Source organism: Microplitis mediator, chromosome 7, assembly GCF_029852145.1.
Source record: "Microplitis mediator isolate UGA2020A chromosome 7, iyMicMedi2.1, whole genome shotgun sequence".
NCBI lineage: Eukaryota > Metazoa > Arthropoda > Insecta > Hymenoptera > Braconidae > Microplitis > Microplitis mediator.
Window position 1 is genome coordinate 7,736,148 of NC_079975.1, and position 16,568 is coordinate 7,752,715.

A 16,568-nucleotide genomic window follows, 5' to 3' on the forward strand; every position below is an offset into this window, starting at 1 on the left:
CATGGATTGCGAAAGTCAGGCGTACTTTGACGCCCATGGCCCCAGTCACTCGACCGGGGATTCAACCCGGTACGCTAGACCGGGGTCCAAGGACGTCTCTCGCCTGTGTAGACTTGTATACAGGCGTATAGTCTTTGTGGAACTTTCCGTTGGCCGGCCAATCCTTTTTTGAAATGTTATATATTCAAACTACCTATTTAACGAGAACGTGCGAGAAGCATGTATAACAGTGACATCTACTTTTATTTTGGCTTAAACATAAAAGAGCGTCAAATTTAAAATCTTTAACTGACATGAAAACTATTTTGTTAATCAAACGTTTACAAAAAAAAAAAAAATGCTTTCAATAAAAAAAAAATTTAATCTCTACAAAGTTTTAATTATAAACTATGATTAATAAAAATTGATTTTTATAAAAATATTTTTTAAATATGAAAATAAAATCAAAATAATATATATATATCTATATAAATTTTTTAACGAATGGTATTTTTGAACTCTACTCAATTAATTATGATAGGTTATGACAAAATTCCTTAAAAAATCGACCATGAGAACAAATACAATACCTAGATTTTTAAAAAAATCTACCTAAAAATTAAAAAATGAAAGAAATGCACACACTGATTTTCAAATTCTACAAATGTGCATTTTTTAAATTTCATTCGATTTAAATTTAAACCACTTATTTTTAAATTTTCTAAATTGACAATTATCAGTTACATTCACACTCATCTGAAATTAGACAATGTCTAATAATTTTTGGGTTTTTTTAAAGATGATAAATTAACAAAAATATATATTTCAAAAAATTGCACCTGAAATTTTTTGAATTTCCTACATGTGCATATTTTTAGTGTTTTTTTCTCTAAATTAAATTATTGAAAAAAAAAATTCAAAAATTGCTAATTGTCTGCTAACTTCAGGATCATACATTAAACACTTCCTGATTGCAATTTTCTATTTCCCATTTAAATAACATGGGGAAAAAAGTTTTTTATTTTTACATTTTATCTCATTAAATATTAATACACCTTACAGTTCAATACATATTTCGTAGAGAATTGAATGCTCTGCAAAAAAAGTATCTTATAATTTTTTTTAAGTCAATCAAGTTTACAAAATCATGGCCGCCTGAAAAAAAATAAAGTTGGTATTTATTATAATTAAAATATTAATTAATTTATAAAAATTAAAATAAATTCCTACTTTAATAATTAATTTAAAAAAATTAAAATAAAAAGTTTCCTTTAATTGTTTAAATTGTCAGTTCTGAAAAAATAATTTTTAAAAAATCCCGCCAAAATCGCAAGTATTCAAATAACATTTTTTTAAACCTATCAAGCTTACAAAATTATGGCTGCCTGAAAAAAAAATTAAAGTTGGTATCAATCACAATTAAAATATCAATTTTTTCTAAAAATTTAAATAAACATCTGCTCTAATGACCAAATTAAAAAAACAATTAAACCAAAATAACCGAGTGTTATTAATTTTAAAAAATTACTGAGTAGTTATCAGTTATTAAAGAAATCCATTTTAAAAAAAAGGTGTTGGAGTAGTAGCACCGGGGCAGGTGTTTCCATTCCATCATCCCTGGATCCTTTCGTCTAAAACGTGACGTCATACCAACGCGTAGTAATACCATTTACCATAGAGTGCCATACATTTGCTCGATACAGTTGATGTAAAGTGGAAGAAGGAAGGCCTGACTATCTGACGCTTGTAACGTTTTGATTCTGCGCTCAACCAGGAACTGCTTTCGATTGTTGGCGGGCGCCGCCATCTTGCTCAGTGAGCTCACGAGCGGCAGTACGTGAAGCCGTTGTTAGTTATAACAAAATCTATCCTCATTGTAATACTACATATTTAATTGATATATTTATTAATAATAATATTTAAAATCATTTATTTACGTTCATATTTATATTAAATATAATATAAATAATGGCCGAACGTGAGGATAATGTCTACAAGGCAAAGCTTGCCGAACAGGCGGAGCGTTATGATGGTGAGCACACATTTATTATTTCATTATATACTTTTTAGGCTCAATAATAAATACTACAACATATTATCTGTCCATGGTATTTGTCATAAATTATTTTTAAAACGTTATGTCAATTGCAATTATAAATTTATTTAAATATCATGGTAGTATATATTTTATTAAAATTAGTCATGATGGTCAGGATACCGGAAAGCGTCGAGGGTAGGTAGGGTGCATGACAAGGACACAAAGTGTACGTGAAAAATATATAGTAATGTCTAGTAAAATAATTATTTTAAAAAATAAATTTAAATTGCAATTACACTGGCGGTTAATTGCAATAAATTTATTTAAATTATTTAAATAGACATAGACAAATATTATGGTTAAATGGAAGGTTCTCGTTGGCATTCAATACTCGTCTCCCTCACTCTTAGTTTCTATCTTTCTCTTTAGCTTTATCTCTTTCTCAAGCGCTTTCTCTCTTCTTTATTCGGTTTATTCTGTCGCTTAGCCTATACTACATACTCATGACAAGAGAATCGAAAGAGCTCCTCGGATACGACGTTGCTAGGCGGCGTGATCAAACTTATACCCAGATGAGAGATACAAATCTCAGGTTTTCATTTTTAATTATAATATACAGATATATTATTGTTTAAAGTTATCACTGGATTGATGACGCAGGACAATTAAATGCTAACTTTATCAACATAGTTTACTATGTACGTAGTAACGTGTTGTGCGCATCTTCTCTCCTTCTCTTTCTATTCTCCTTATTTTACCTCCTGTTGACCTCGGCCTTGAGAAATCGACCATGGGAAAAATCACGTCTGATAATTTTTTTAAATCTTCGCTTTTATCTGCATGTCAATTTTAACCCTTGTATTTTATTTATTTTTTCCTCTAAAATTTTAATTACGAAATTTTTTTTTTATCCCTAGCTAACGAATTACTCCATAATTACTTACGGGTATTAATTATTTATTTTTAAAAATTTGAATTTGAATTAACGATAATTATTGAGTGTGAATGTAGCAGAAAAATTTTTAATTATTAATAAATGGAGTAAATAATTAATAAAATTAAATTTTAAAAAATTGCGCATTTAAAAAATTTAAAAATTTATGAGTGCATTTTTAAAATTATTTAATCTATTTACTTGTAATTTTGAATTTGATCTCTGCTACAGTTACAGTAATTATTGAGGATCAGTCGAAATTTTATTTATTTAAATATATAAGATTGATAATAAGTATATTTTTTTTTCTAACATATTTGTGTCATCTTTATAAATATGTTACGCCGCAATTTTAGTGTAGAAGTAATAACTATATTTAACTGCTGTGATATCTCTAATAGTAAACGTTTAACTGTATCCTAACCCAATCATTCAACTTAAAAAAAAAAAAATTATTTTCAAGTCTAAACATCCACGTGATCGTATTGTAAAAATACTTTTCCAATTTGCTGTTACAAAAATATACTCATTTATTTTCCATGAACATAAAAAAATTCAAATTCAAATTTTAATATTTTATTGATTTAAATATTTCGCATTTTAGTACTCGTAGTGATAATCTACTGTACTGAAATTATATGAGACATTTGATAATTTATCACAATTTTAATGGGCAGTAAAATAAAATTTAAATGGAGAAAAAATTAACGGTAACTATTGAGGTATAAAATGGGATTAAAATATTTAGCTGTTACTTGAGCAATTTTTAATAAACGGTTGGGTCTAACAGGATTATTACTGTTATAAATAAATAGATGTAAAGATAAAAAAATAGCAAAGTATGAGTATGTAAAGTGTTAAAAATATGGGAATTGTTTTATTTAAAAGAATGAAAAGGTGTAAAAAAGTTGGGGTTAAATTTGAGGGTTCTGAAAGACGACAGAGGGTGCGCTTGAAACGGGGAGTGGGGTGTAGAAAGGGAGGTCATAGCTAAAGGAAAGTATTGATCTGCACCCGCTATCCTCTGTTTCTGTATTATACAAACTACTATATATCACCTTTATACTCATTCTCAGCCTCATTACATAAATTTCACTACACTTTATTTACTTTTGTTAACTTTTACAACTTCATACAAATGTTTTCTTCAATGAAGATAAATGATAATGAGAAAAAATGGCCATTTTTAAATGCTGGAAATTTAAAATAAAATATATGTAAATTAATTATCTAGTGAAAATAAATCAAGTGATAAATGGTCACATTGACTCACTAGAAATACTCGAATGCTTTTAATTTGTCTCCCAAAACGGGCCTATGACCTAGTCGGCTCTTAAATACTCTTTATACTTTTGAAAATTCAATGGGAAGGGAAAAATCAATGATTGACTTGATACTATTAAAATTAGTGAAAAAAAGCAGAAATAGTTAAAAATCAGTTTTTTTCTGACTGTATTTTGTACTTGAAAAAAATTACAAAATTTATCACTTTTAATGGAAAGTCAAAAAAAGTTAACAAAAGAGTCTGAAACTATAAATTCATACACAGAAAAATATGATTTCTTGACACAAATAAGTTTTACTCGCTCCAAAAAAGTTTTTACTTGTCTCGAGAAATTTTTTGCATCATGAATTGAATAAAAAATTTTCTTAGGTCGAAAAAAAATTTTTTGGGTCAAGAAATTTTTTTTAGCCGTAATAAAATTTTTGTTTTCATTTTATAATTTAATAATTTGGACACTAGAGCAGTATATGATTACCTCCGAATCAATTATCTAGCAAAAGTAAAGCAAGTTAACGACATTTCATTTTTTTATAAAGTGATAAACGGTCACATTGATTCACCAGAAATACTCGAATGCTTTGAATTTATCTGTCCCAAAACGGGCCTACGACATAGCCGGCTGTTAAATACCGAAAAATCCTTAAAAAACTATGTCCGTTCTGGGCCTATCAGCAGAATAGCCAATTCAGTCAATGCGATTTGTTCAGACGTGAACTTATTTGGTTGTCCCTACGAATCTTTTCGTACGATCGTTAAAAAGCTGCTACTGGATTACAACAAACCATCAACCCCTTACGTGCAATCTGTTGTTATTAAGTATTTATCTTACAATCCATCGCTCAAAGTGTAAATTTTGTATAATTATTTATTTTTCTTTTCTCTTTTTTATCCTTCATGAAACTTATTCATGTACATAACGATCAATGTAAAAATATTGAACCTCTGATCATGATTTTTGTTAATATGACTAAATAAAATTGTTTAAATATTACAGAAATGGTTGAGGCAATGAAAAAAGTTGCTTCCTTAGACGTCGAGTTAACTGTAGAGGAGAGAAATTTATTGTCTGTTGCATACAAGAATGTTATTGGTGCTAGAAGAGCTTCCTGGCGAATAATTTCTAGTATCGAACAAAAAGAAGAAAATAAAGGAGCGGAAGAAAAACTCGAAATGATTCGTCAATACAGATCTCAAGTTGAAAAAGAGCTTAGAGACATTTGCGCGGACATACTCGATGTCCTCGATAAGCATCTCATTCCTTGCGCCTCAACAGGCGAGTCCAAAGTCTTCTATTACAAAATGTAAGAAATCTATATTTTATAAATATTTTTTTCTTAATTTATAGTAAATTGCTGAAGCTTTTATCCCTTTTAAAAGCTACACTTTTAATTAAATAATAAAATAAAAACTTTTCTTCTAGTAACAGTATCACTTTGTTTCGCTTTATTGGAATTTTATTAAGCTCTGATACTACAACTTTATAGAATTAAAATTCAATACAAAGTATTTAATAAAAATAAAACCATTGGCTATTATTAAATATTTAATAGAATGGAATATTATTTTTTTTTATTGAATACATTTGAATTGCATAACAATACAATGTATTTTTATTATATTTTTAGGAAGGGTGATTACCATCGTTACCTAGCAGAATTTGCTATCGGCACTGACAGGAAAGAAGCCGCTGAGAAATCCTTAATAGCATACAAAGAAGCGAGTGAAATCGCAATGACAGGACTCCCTCCTACTCATCCAATTCGTTTAGGATTAGCCCTAAACTTTTCCGTCTTTTATTATGAGATATTGAATAGTCCAGATCGAGCATGTCGTTTGGCAAAAGCAGCTTTCGATGATGCCATTGCTGAACTCGATACTCTATCTGAAGAGAGCTACAAAGATTCTACCCTTATTATGCAACTACTCAGGGACAACCTCACTTTATGGACCTCGGACATGCAGGGTGATGGTACGATATTAAATTGTTTTCCGATAAATTTATAAATAAACTTTTACCCTAACCATTTATTTTTTTAAACTGCCTTGAATATATATATATATTTTTTCATAGTTGACTATAAGACTATAAGATTCAAAAAAATCAACTATTTTTTTTTCTCGAAACCCTCATTAAATAGTTGAAGGGAAGTGAAATAAGATGCCTGTTAAAATTTGAGCTCTTAAAATTAATATTTAGAGGTCGCTAATTTTTTATTTCCATTTAAATAACGGAAAAAAATATTTTTGTTTAGAATTTTATACCCCGGTGCTCATTGTACAGGTGCTCAGGGTGTAATTTCGTAGGGAATTAAACGGTCGACAAAAAAAGTCTCATCATTTTTTTATACATTTGCCTGTTCAAAAGTTATTGGAGCTTGAAGTCAAATTTAAAGTAAATTTTGAGATCTTTTTACTTTTCTGGTGAAACTATTAGAGTTATCACAAAATGTCATAAGATTTTTTTTGTAGACAATTTAATTCCCTACAAATTATTTCTGATAAAGTTTTCTAAAATTCCGCATAGTTTTCTAGTTATTTCTATTTTTATGTCAAGCTCTTGAAATCGATCACAACATCGTTTTTTTAAAAAGCTTGTCGTTAAAATGGAAATAACTAGAGAACAATGAGGAATTTTGGAAAACTTTATTAGAGATAATTTGTAGGGAATAAAATTGTCTACAAAAAAGATCCTATAAAATTTTGTGATAACTCTGATAGTTTCGCCGGAAAAGTAAAAAGATCTCAAAATTTACTCTAAATTTGACTTCCAGTTCCAATAACTGGAACAAACAAATTTATCAAAAAATGATGAGACTTTTTTTGTCAACCGTTTAATTCCCTACGAAATTACACCCTGAGCACTTGTACAATGAGCACCGAGGTATAAAATTCCAAACAAAATTTTTTTTATCCCATGTTATTTAAACGGAAATAAAAAATGAGTGGCCTCTAAATATTAATATTAATTTAGTAGAGGATTTTGAGAAAAAAAAAGTCGATTTTTTTTAATCAGTCTAATACATATTCCTTTAAAATTCAGAGTCTGATACTGAACAATCGTTACTGCCTGTTGATAATCCTCTATCCGACGACAATGATACTCATCCTTAAAACTACTTCCATACTTATATTTCGTCCTTAATCCCCGTCATTTCTTCTACTGATTGGTATGCTTGCAAATAATAAATCCCCTTTAATCATAAATATAATTAACTAATTTAATTTATTAATTTTCTTAATCAGGTGATGGCGAACAAAAAGAACAAACGCAAGATGTAGACGATCAGGATGTATCGTAACTTTAGTTTCAGTGAGTGTTATTTGCGCATACAATTGGGACACAATAAAAATAAAACAACAACAAATAAACTCTTAATAATTAAGTAATTAAACAAACAAACCAACAAAAAATAATAATAATAATAAAATAATAATAATAATGAAAGAATTAAAATTGAGGGAGTTGAATGTCGCGGTGGGAAGAAAATAAGAAGAGAAAAGAGGGAGGGTTAAAACGACAATTGAAGAGAGGGTGGATAATTTAAAAAAAATAATGTGAGATCTTTAGTAATTACGTGACTTACTTACAGTTATAACTCGTTAATAATACAACCTTATAAAACATAAAAAAAGCAAAAAAAAAAAAAACCTATATTTAAAAAATTGGAAATGAAAATAAATCTTGTGGTAAGTTTAAATTTTTAACAACTATATTTACAATATGTGCACATGTATACAAAAAACATAATAATAATTACTGAGTACATAAATAAATTAAATATTAATTATTATTGTATTATGTATTATGTACTCTTATTAATTAATGTGACATTTTTGCGCGAAGAAACATTAAAAAATTTTTACATATCGAAAATTTACTTAACAACTTATTAAATGTCTTTTAAATTTATTTTTATTATTTCAATTGTTCCCTTTATTTTATTTTTTATGTATACGATATATTTTTCATGATATTCTTGTATTTAAATTTAAAAAGTAAAATTTACTAAAGTACTAATTAAATTTTTTATTTTATTTTCTCTTAATTTGAATTTAAATATACGTTTATAATAATTTAAAAATTTATATTTATTGTGTAAAATGTTCCTTCTCGCAATTCACATATTTTATAAATTATAAATATTATACTTATAAAGAAGAAAAAAAAAGTAATCATGCTGGCTAATACTCTCCTCTTTTCGTTTTAAAACCCTCCTATTAAAATACAATCGCGATTATTTGTAAATCTTTTCAAGACGTTTGTTGTCCCATATCGATTATTTAAATAACAGCGGTACGAAATAATTAATGCATGAATTTAAATGTAATAAATCGCGACGTTAAGGAATTAAAAATAAAAATAAACAAAACAATTATAGAATTAAGGATCTCAAACCCATCGCAATAAATAAACAATCTCGTCGGTAATCGTTAGCTTAGCACCTGTAATAAAATAAAATAAAAAAAAAACTAGAGCTTACTACAGTGCATCTACTTTTCATTATTCTGAAAAAAAAATTAATTAACAAAATGGTATTTTATTTATATTAATGTAAGTTTTTTTTCGTAAGATTTATAATAGTTATATATCACAAGTCTATTTCTCATTGATTGTGATGCACTTGGATGATATTAAATTTTATTAATTATGAGTATAATTGTAAAAAAAAAATAAGTTGATTATTTTCTGGTCATATTTTTATTAATGATAAAAAGTTTTTTTTTTCTCTTGTATCCTCATGAAAAAAAATAAATAAACCGGCAGTTAATAAATTGGAAAAATAAAATCTTAATTGTATACATGATTTTATTGAACTTTACTAATATTAATTATTGTTTAAGAATTTAAAATTATACAATGAAAAAAAATCTGCTGAATATGTACTATATTTTTTTTTATTTTTTCATAATTACTTGCGTTGATTGTATTCAGTAGTGATACTTAAATACAATATTTACAAATTAATAAATTGCTCTGTATCATGATTTGTTAATAATTTTCTTTCTTTTATTGTTTAATATATATATGAATATCAACAATTTTAAAGCAACACATATTTTTATATTAATTGAGGGCATTCTCAGACAGTACCACCCACTTGTGAAAAATATTCAATTACTCCTGTCAGAATTTTATTAATTAATTATAAAAGTTGAAGCATTTAAAAAAAGACAATTTCACTGAGATGAAGATTTAAAAAAAAATATTTAGTTATCAACTAGGAGTCGAACGAAATTTTGTGAATAAATTTAAGCCTACACAGAAAAAAAAATTTTTTTACTTGACCTAAGAAATTTTTTGTATTTTGAATTGAAAAAGAAAATTTTTTGAAACCAAAAAAAAATTTCTTACATTAATAAATTTTTTTTTTTTGTTTTACGATACAAAAATTTTTCTTGCGCCAAGAAATTGTTTTTTTTCTGTGTAAAAAATTTTAAAATTGATAAGAAAATTTTACTGAAATTTTTTTAACAAATTTCCCAATTGATATCAACTTTAAGTAAATTTTAAAAAATTTATATCAGCGAAATTTTTAAATTAATGCTTCAATTTTTCTTTGATTGATTAATAAAATTTTAATACGTCTATGACGAAAGATATTAAATATTTTTAAAAAGTGGGGGCAGTTTTAGAAAATACCCTTAATTTCTCGTGATTTTTTTAATTCTTCCCCCGTGACATTATGTTCATTTAAACAGATAAATATAAATGAATGAATGAATGTTATAACAAGAGAAAAAAAACTTTTTGTAACATTAAGTACATGTTTTATTGACAATTAGTAAATATCGTAATTATTGTATGTGTAAAAAAAAGATTGATTCCATTTTCAATGATAATTTTTTTTCATCATAATCTCGTGTAAAAAAAAATTCGTTCCAAAATTACCCCGAAATAGTTCGACGTGTAGAACTTCTGAACTTAAGACAGAGTAGAACTTTCAGTGAAACTTTTTTTGAACTTTTGTAATTTCGATAGTAAAAAAAAAATTTATCTCGGACTTTATATGATCGAATTTTGAATGAAAGAACTTTTTTTTTTATTATCAAAGTTACAAAAGTTTCACTCGGATTCTAATCTGTCTCAAGTCTATAAGTTCCACTGTCGAACTATTTTGAATTATTTTTGAAACGGACTTTTTTTACGCGGGAAATTTCTTATGATACTGAAATTAGCTGACGTTTAATAATTTTTTGATTTTGTTTAAAATAATAAATAAATTATAAAAAAAAAATATTTAAAAAAATTGCACTTATAGTTTATTTAATTTTCTACACGTGCATATTTTTATTTTTTTTATTTTTGTAATTGATGTTGAAAAAAAAAATCCGAAAATTGTTAATTGTCTACTAATTTAAGAATCATAATTTATTACCAATTAAGTAGTTTAATTTTTGTCATGATTTTTAAATACAATAGATTATTATTGTTTTTTATAACTACCGATTTTATAGTTTCATTAAACTAATAAATAAAATTTTAATTTAATTAACATTTTTAGTATTACTTGTCGTCGGCGTATTATCATTCAAATTAAATATGAAAATAAATTTATTTTTATTTTTAAAAATTAAATTTAAACAGTAAATCGAGAGTAAATTTTTAAATCCACATAATTAATAGTTGAGGGAAAAAAAATGTAGTAATTATTGACAAGAGCTACGGCAGGATGGACTAGATCGTATTTAAGATTTAAAATTATTTAAAAGTCTCAATAAATAATAAAGCGAATAAATTTTTCACTGCATTTCATTTTTAAAAATATTAAATAAAATTTAAATTTAAACGAAATAAACTGTAAAGCCACATGATAAAATGCTATAAATAAATAAGATAATCAAAGAATTTGTGTTTCAAATAAAATTTTATTTTACATAAATGAAATAATGCAGCTTTTTATGGTAAAGATTTTTAAGTACGGAGTTAAATATAATAAATCTTTTAATTAACAACTTTAAATAATTAGAGATTTAACAACAAATCTTGTCAGTTTTATTAGAAACTCAGTTAGTTTATTCGTCACCGATATTATCGATTTGATCCTTAATTCCAGGACTCATAAGAATCTTTCTGGGTTTGCGTTTAAAACCTTCTTTTTGACTCAGGATTCTACTCAAAGGACTAACAGCTCCTGCCATAATAGGAGAGAGATTTATATTTTGAAATTTACTACGACTTTTTAGACCATGTGGTGATCTTACTTTATAATTGTGACTTCGATTTTTAACTGATTTAAGTTTCACATTTTTTAGCATCTCCAAGGATATCACAGGTCGAGGATCTGAATCTACTGGTTTTGGTTTCTCCTAAAATTTGAATTTTTTAATTATTTTTATTTTTAATAATAATAATTAGGGTGTGTAAATATTTCGAATTTACTAATTATTCGTATAGAATCGAATAATTCGAATTGTAAGATATCGAATTATTCATGATACTGAAGTTTGCCGACGTCTGATAATTTTTGGATTTTTTTAAAAACGACAAATTAAAAAAATAAAATTATTTCAAAAAATTGCACCTGTAGTTTTTTAAATTTTCTACATGTGGATATTTTTAGTTTTTTTTAATTGAATTGTTGAAATAAAAATTCAAAAATTGTTAATTTGCTGCTAACTTTAGATAATATGAGTTTGAATGTAGCAGACATGAGACATTTTATAAATTTTAAATAAATGAATAAATTAAATAAAATAATGAAATTTAAAAAAATGCGCGTACGGATTTTTCATTGATCTAAATACGCATTTTTTAATTTTTAGTATACTTACATTTTTTTGTTTATTATTCAAAAATTTAGAAAATTTCTTGTCAGTTACATTCACACTCATCAGATGATACAGAAATTAGCTGACGTCTAATAATTTTTGAATTTTTTTTTTCAATTATAAATTACCAAAAAAAATATTTCACAAAATTGCACCTATAGTTTTTTAAATTCTCTACATGTGCATATTTCTAGTTTTTGTTTTATTGTAATTGATTTATTACAAAAAAAAAATCAAAAAATTATCTGCAAACTTCAGGATCATAAAGTCATGAGTGGGAGTGTAGCTGAAAATTGTGAATTTAAAAAATTTTGAAATAAGTGAACTAAATAAATGTAAATAGAATAAAATTTAAAAAATGCCCATTCATAAAATTTGAAAATCATTATGTGCATTTTTTTAATTCTTAGGGCCAGTTTTTTAAACCAGGTTTATTTTTAATCCGGGTTTAATTATCATGATACTGAAGCTAGCCGACGTCTAATAATTTTTTGATTTTTTTTAGACGATAAACCAGAAGAAAAAAAATATTTGAAAAAATTGCACATGTAGTTTTTTAAATTTTCTACATGTGCGTATTTTTAGTTTTTTTTTTTATTCAAATTTAATTGTTCAAAAAAAATCCAAAAATTTTGAATTGTCTGCTAACTTCAGGATTATTTAATTATCATTGCTGGTATATCTATATATGATTGATATATAGATATACCAGCAATATTAATTAAAGCCCGGATAAAAATAAACTCGGTTTGAAAAACTGGCCCTTATATTTTTAATTGTTTAATTTTTTTAATTGTAATTTAAAATTTGTCTCGTCTGCTACATTCACACTCATGAAAAGTTACGAATAATTTGAAAATTTTCGAATCATTTGATTCGTACAACTCCTGATAATAATAATAATTTAATAGGATGTTAACCTGAGGTGCTTTTCTTAGTGTCACTTTAAGAAGATCATCCATTGTTATAACCGGTCGTGTCTCCTGTGGCATCAAACATTTTTTTGGAGTACGTGTTTTATTATTTTTTGGAGTTTTTTTCACACCGGGTGTCCTCGACAAAGGTAACGGTGGTGGTGGAGGCGGTGGTGGTACACAAGAAGATTCTGGTTTTTTAGAAGAATCTTTTGAATTAAATTTATTTATTTCCAATATCTGAGAAACGTTTTTCAACTCCTTTATCAATTCATCGTTGTCGTCAGATAATTTTTTATTTATACTTTTCAGACTTTGTACTTCACTTTTTAAAAAAGTAAACATTGCTTCACTTGTAGTACGAATCTGGAAAATTAATTTTTTATATAAAATATAATTTGAAAATTTAAATTTTTAAAAAACGTCACTAGACCACTGACATCTTTTCTTTATTTTTAAATAAATAAATTAAACATTAATAAAAAAATACACGAATGATTTTTAAAAATTTTGAATAAAATGCTGATTAATTTTTAAAAAAATAAAATTGTCAGATCTCTGGCATTTTTAGTATCAATGTTTACCTCAATAACTTCTTCTTTCATACCATTAATTTTTTCAGTCAATAAAAATAACATTTTATTATTTTCCGTACTCTTATTATGTGATAAAGTTATTACTTGACTTAATTCTTCTTTATTTTCATTATAAATTTTCAACTCTGAATTAAAAAATTTATAAATCCTGTGGCATTTCTATTAAATAAATTACACATTAGTAATAATCAAAATTAATTACAAAAATAAAATATTGTTTACCTTTTTTAAAAAAAATTTAATCCAATTACTGAGCGTAGATATTTTTTTAAAAGGTATTTTCAACCACTCAAATTTAATTAATGAATATATTATTCTTTTTGATATAATACTGTCATCTGTACTTCGTTGGAATGACAGTTGCTGTAAATATAAATCATAATGACATTAAATATTATAGTAACTATTTAAATTAATTAAAAGTACCCAAGTAACACACTTCCCTATCAAAAAATCCATATGGAAATCCAGCCTAGATTCTTATGTGGGTTCTCGCATGGCGTTTTTCGATAGATTTTTATATGATTTCCTATAGGAATATTAATCTCTTCTTTTATTTATGTACGCGTATCAATAGACGATAGACATTGGAATCCAGATACTCCGGATTCTATAGAAATTTCTTAGATTGAAAACCAGATTCTTATATGGATTTCCCACAAAGAAATCCATGCAACCAATTTTCTACATGGGAATCCAGGTTCCCACAGTTTCTTATGTGGGTTTTCTATATGGGAATTCAAGTACTCAGTTTCCTGTGTGAAATTCCTACATGGGAATCCAGGTACTCACAGTTTCCTATGTGGGTTTTCTATATGGGAATTCAAGTACTCAGTTTCCTGTGTGAAATTCCTACATGGGAATCCAGGTACCCACAGTTTTCTATGTGGGTTTTCTATAGGGGAATTCTAGATACTTATGATTTCCTACATGGATTCTTATATAAATCCATACACTTCTATCTTAATTTCTATGGATTCTTACATAAATTCATACTTTCCTATATGAGTTTACACAATCCCATGGGAATTTTTTTAATAGGGTTGGCTTTGTGACACCTATGAGATAACAGTTTTGGGGATGATCCTGAATTAAGTTGACAAAAAATTTCGAATTTTTTTTTCAACAAATTCATTGCGAAATAAAAATACACATGTAGAAAAATAACAAAGCTATAGGTGCAATTTTTAAAAATATTTTTTTTCTTTTATAATTCATCGTTTTGAAAAAAATCCAAACAGTAGACGTCGGCTAACTTCAGAATCATGTTTTGAGGCTGTTTTTTGATCTATAGATAAGGCTCCAAAATGTTGACAAAACAATTAGAAATTAAAGGTCATCAAAAAAATATCTGCTTACAAGACTTGACACAAAAAAACTTTTTTGTTCTAATTAGAGGAAAATGGAGAAAAAAAAATTAATGCCAACAGCACGTGGTGTTCCCAAGCGGTCACCCATCCAAGTACTAACCACGCTCAATGCTGCTTAACTTCCGTGATCAGACGAGAACGGGTGATCTCAGCATGATATGGCAGTTGGCAATTTCAATATATTATCCTGTACTATATATACACTTGCTATCAAATCATAAAACTTATTTGGAGTAGAAGTACCATTTGTGGCTACTGCTCCATTTTTGGACATTTAAGACTTTTATTTAATTTATGAAAATGTATTAATAAAAAAATACTTGATACAAACGGCGGCAAAAATTTAAATTCAAATAATTGTCAAATTAGTCATCTAAACGACTGGTCAATTGAAATAATTTTTTTTTTTATTTAAGACGAGTAGAAGACGAATTTTCTATCACTTCTAGGATCAACATTTGTACGTCTTATTTATTTAAAAAAACTTGGCTTTGAGTCAAAATAAAAATGGTCTTGTCCTTTTAAAACCCACGTAGCATAGAGGCAACTAGATGTCATAAAGATGTTTTTTAAGAGGACAAGACAATTTTTATTTTGTCTCAGAGCCAAGTTTTCTTAAATAAATAAGACGTACAGATATTGGTCCTGGGAATCATAGAAAATTTGTCCTCTTTTTCCCTTCTTAAAAAAAGTCATTTCAATTTAAAAACCATTTAGATGATGACTTACTTGACAATCATTTGTAATTTACTTTTCGTCGTCACTTGTATCAAGTTTTTTAAGCAGATATTTTTTCGGTAACGATTTTCTGATTATTTTGTCAACATTTTGATGCCTTATCAATAGGTCAAAAAACTGCTATCTTATAGATGTCACAAAGCTAACTGGTTACTTGGAGACATCTCTATGACATCTTAAATTTATCTCTATGTTACTTGGCTACACAATATATTTAAAAAACTTACATTTGTTATTTTAGATTCAAATTCAGACTCGGAATTAATAACGATCAAATTAACAGGTTCCAGTGAATTATTCAATTGTGTTCTCACTTTATTAAAATTATTACTTTCTTCATTAAATTTAACAGACCCACTTATCGTCCCCGGAGTAAATTCAATATTTTCAACATCAAAAAAATTAACAGCTGATTGTTTTGATTCGTCTATTTTAGAATGATCTAAATAATGTGGTCCCATTATATTTACATCCTTCTCAGTCAACAATTGCCGCTCAATTACATCAAGATGCTGATAAATATCATTATTTTTAATCGTCACATTTTTATCACAAAATTTTTCGTCAAATATTTGAAATCGATCTGCTTTCGTTTTATCATAATAATTTAGCGCTCCAGAGTCTGGATCATCTTCAATTATATCGAAATTTAATTCAAATTTTTTAAGCCGGGCAATAACTTTCGGACTTAATTTTTCATCAGTCAAAAAATACTCTGAAGATGTCATTATTATTATTAATTATATTTAATATCATAAATTTTCTTTCATTCACTTTTACTCCGATTGTATTTTAATTAAAATTAAAAATAATTTATTTTACAATAAAAAATTATTTTTAATAACCTGATTATTTTCAAAACCACAATCTAACACTAGTTACTACTTTCAATTGATTACTTAATCCTAGTATACTACTATACTATATATATATATATTTATACT

The 16,568-nt window shown here is 26.5% G+C and overlaps 2 protein-coding genes and 1 non-coding gene across 6 annotated transcripts; 1 reads left to right on the forward strand and 2 right to left on the reverse strand.

The window, feature by feature from the left end:
- The first annotated feature begins 1,692 nt into the window (after nt 1-1,692).
- On the forward strand, nt 1,693-11,083 carry LOC130672136 (14-3-3 protein epsilon). Of its 2 annotated transcripts, XR_008990635.1 has the most exons (5): nt 1,693-2,011; nt 5,231-5,537; nt 5,862-6,205; nt 7,277-7,403; nt 7,480-11,083. XR_008990635.1 is itself a non-coding variant. In XM_057476469.1 (4 exons), the coding sequence occupies exons 1-4, from the start codon at nt 1,948-1,950 to the stop codon at nt 7,533-7,535; spliced, it is 771 nt and encodes a 256-aa protein (XP_057332452.1). In that variant the 5' UTR covers nt 1,703-1,947; the 3' UTR covers nt 7,536-11,083. The 2 variants fall into 2 exon arrangements, 1 of the variants encoding a protein (XP_057332452.1); XM_057476469.1 differs by lacking the exon at nt 7,277-7,403 and having other exon boundaries at nt 1,703-2,011.
- Nucleotides 7,296-16,530, reverse strand: LOC130672133 (arp2/3 complex-activating protein rickA-like). 3 transcript variants are annotated; one of them, XM_057476464.1, is made up of 6 exons: nt 15,852-16,530; nt 13,739-13,879; nt 13,505-13,675; nt 12,927-13,286; nt 11,440-11,544; nt 7,296-7,427 (listed from the first exon to the last, which is right to left on the reverse strand). In XM_057476464.1, exons 1-6 carry the CDS (start codon nt 16,350-16,352, stop codon nt 7,362-7,364), a joined length of 1,344 nt encoding a protein of 447 aa, XP_057332447.1. In that variant the 5' UTR covers nt 16,353-16,530; the 3' UTR covers nt 7,296-7,361. The 3 variants fall into 3 exon arrangements, with proteins under 3 accessions (XP_057332447.1, XP_057332448.1, XP_057332446.1); XM_057476465.1 differs by lacking the exon at nt 7,296-7,427 and adding an exon at nt 11,065-11,369; XM_057476463.1 differs by lacking the exon at nt 7,296-7,427 and having other exon boundaries at nt 11,066-11,544.
- Nucleotides 14,938-15,056, reverse strand: LOC130672537 (5S ribosomal RNA). The gene has a single exon (XR_008990718.1). It is a non-coding gene; the product is annotated as a 5S ribosomal RNA (ribosomal RNA).
- Nucleotides 16,531-16,568: the final 38 nt, after the last annotated feature.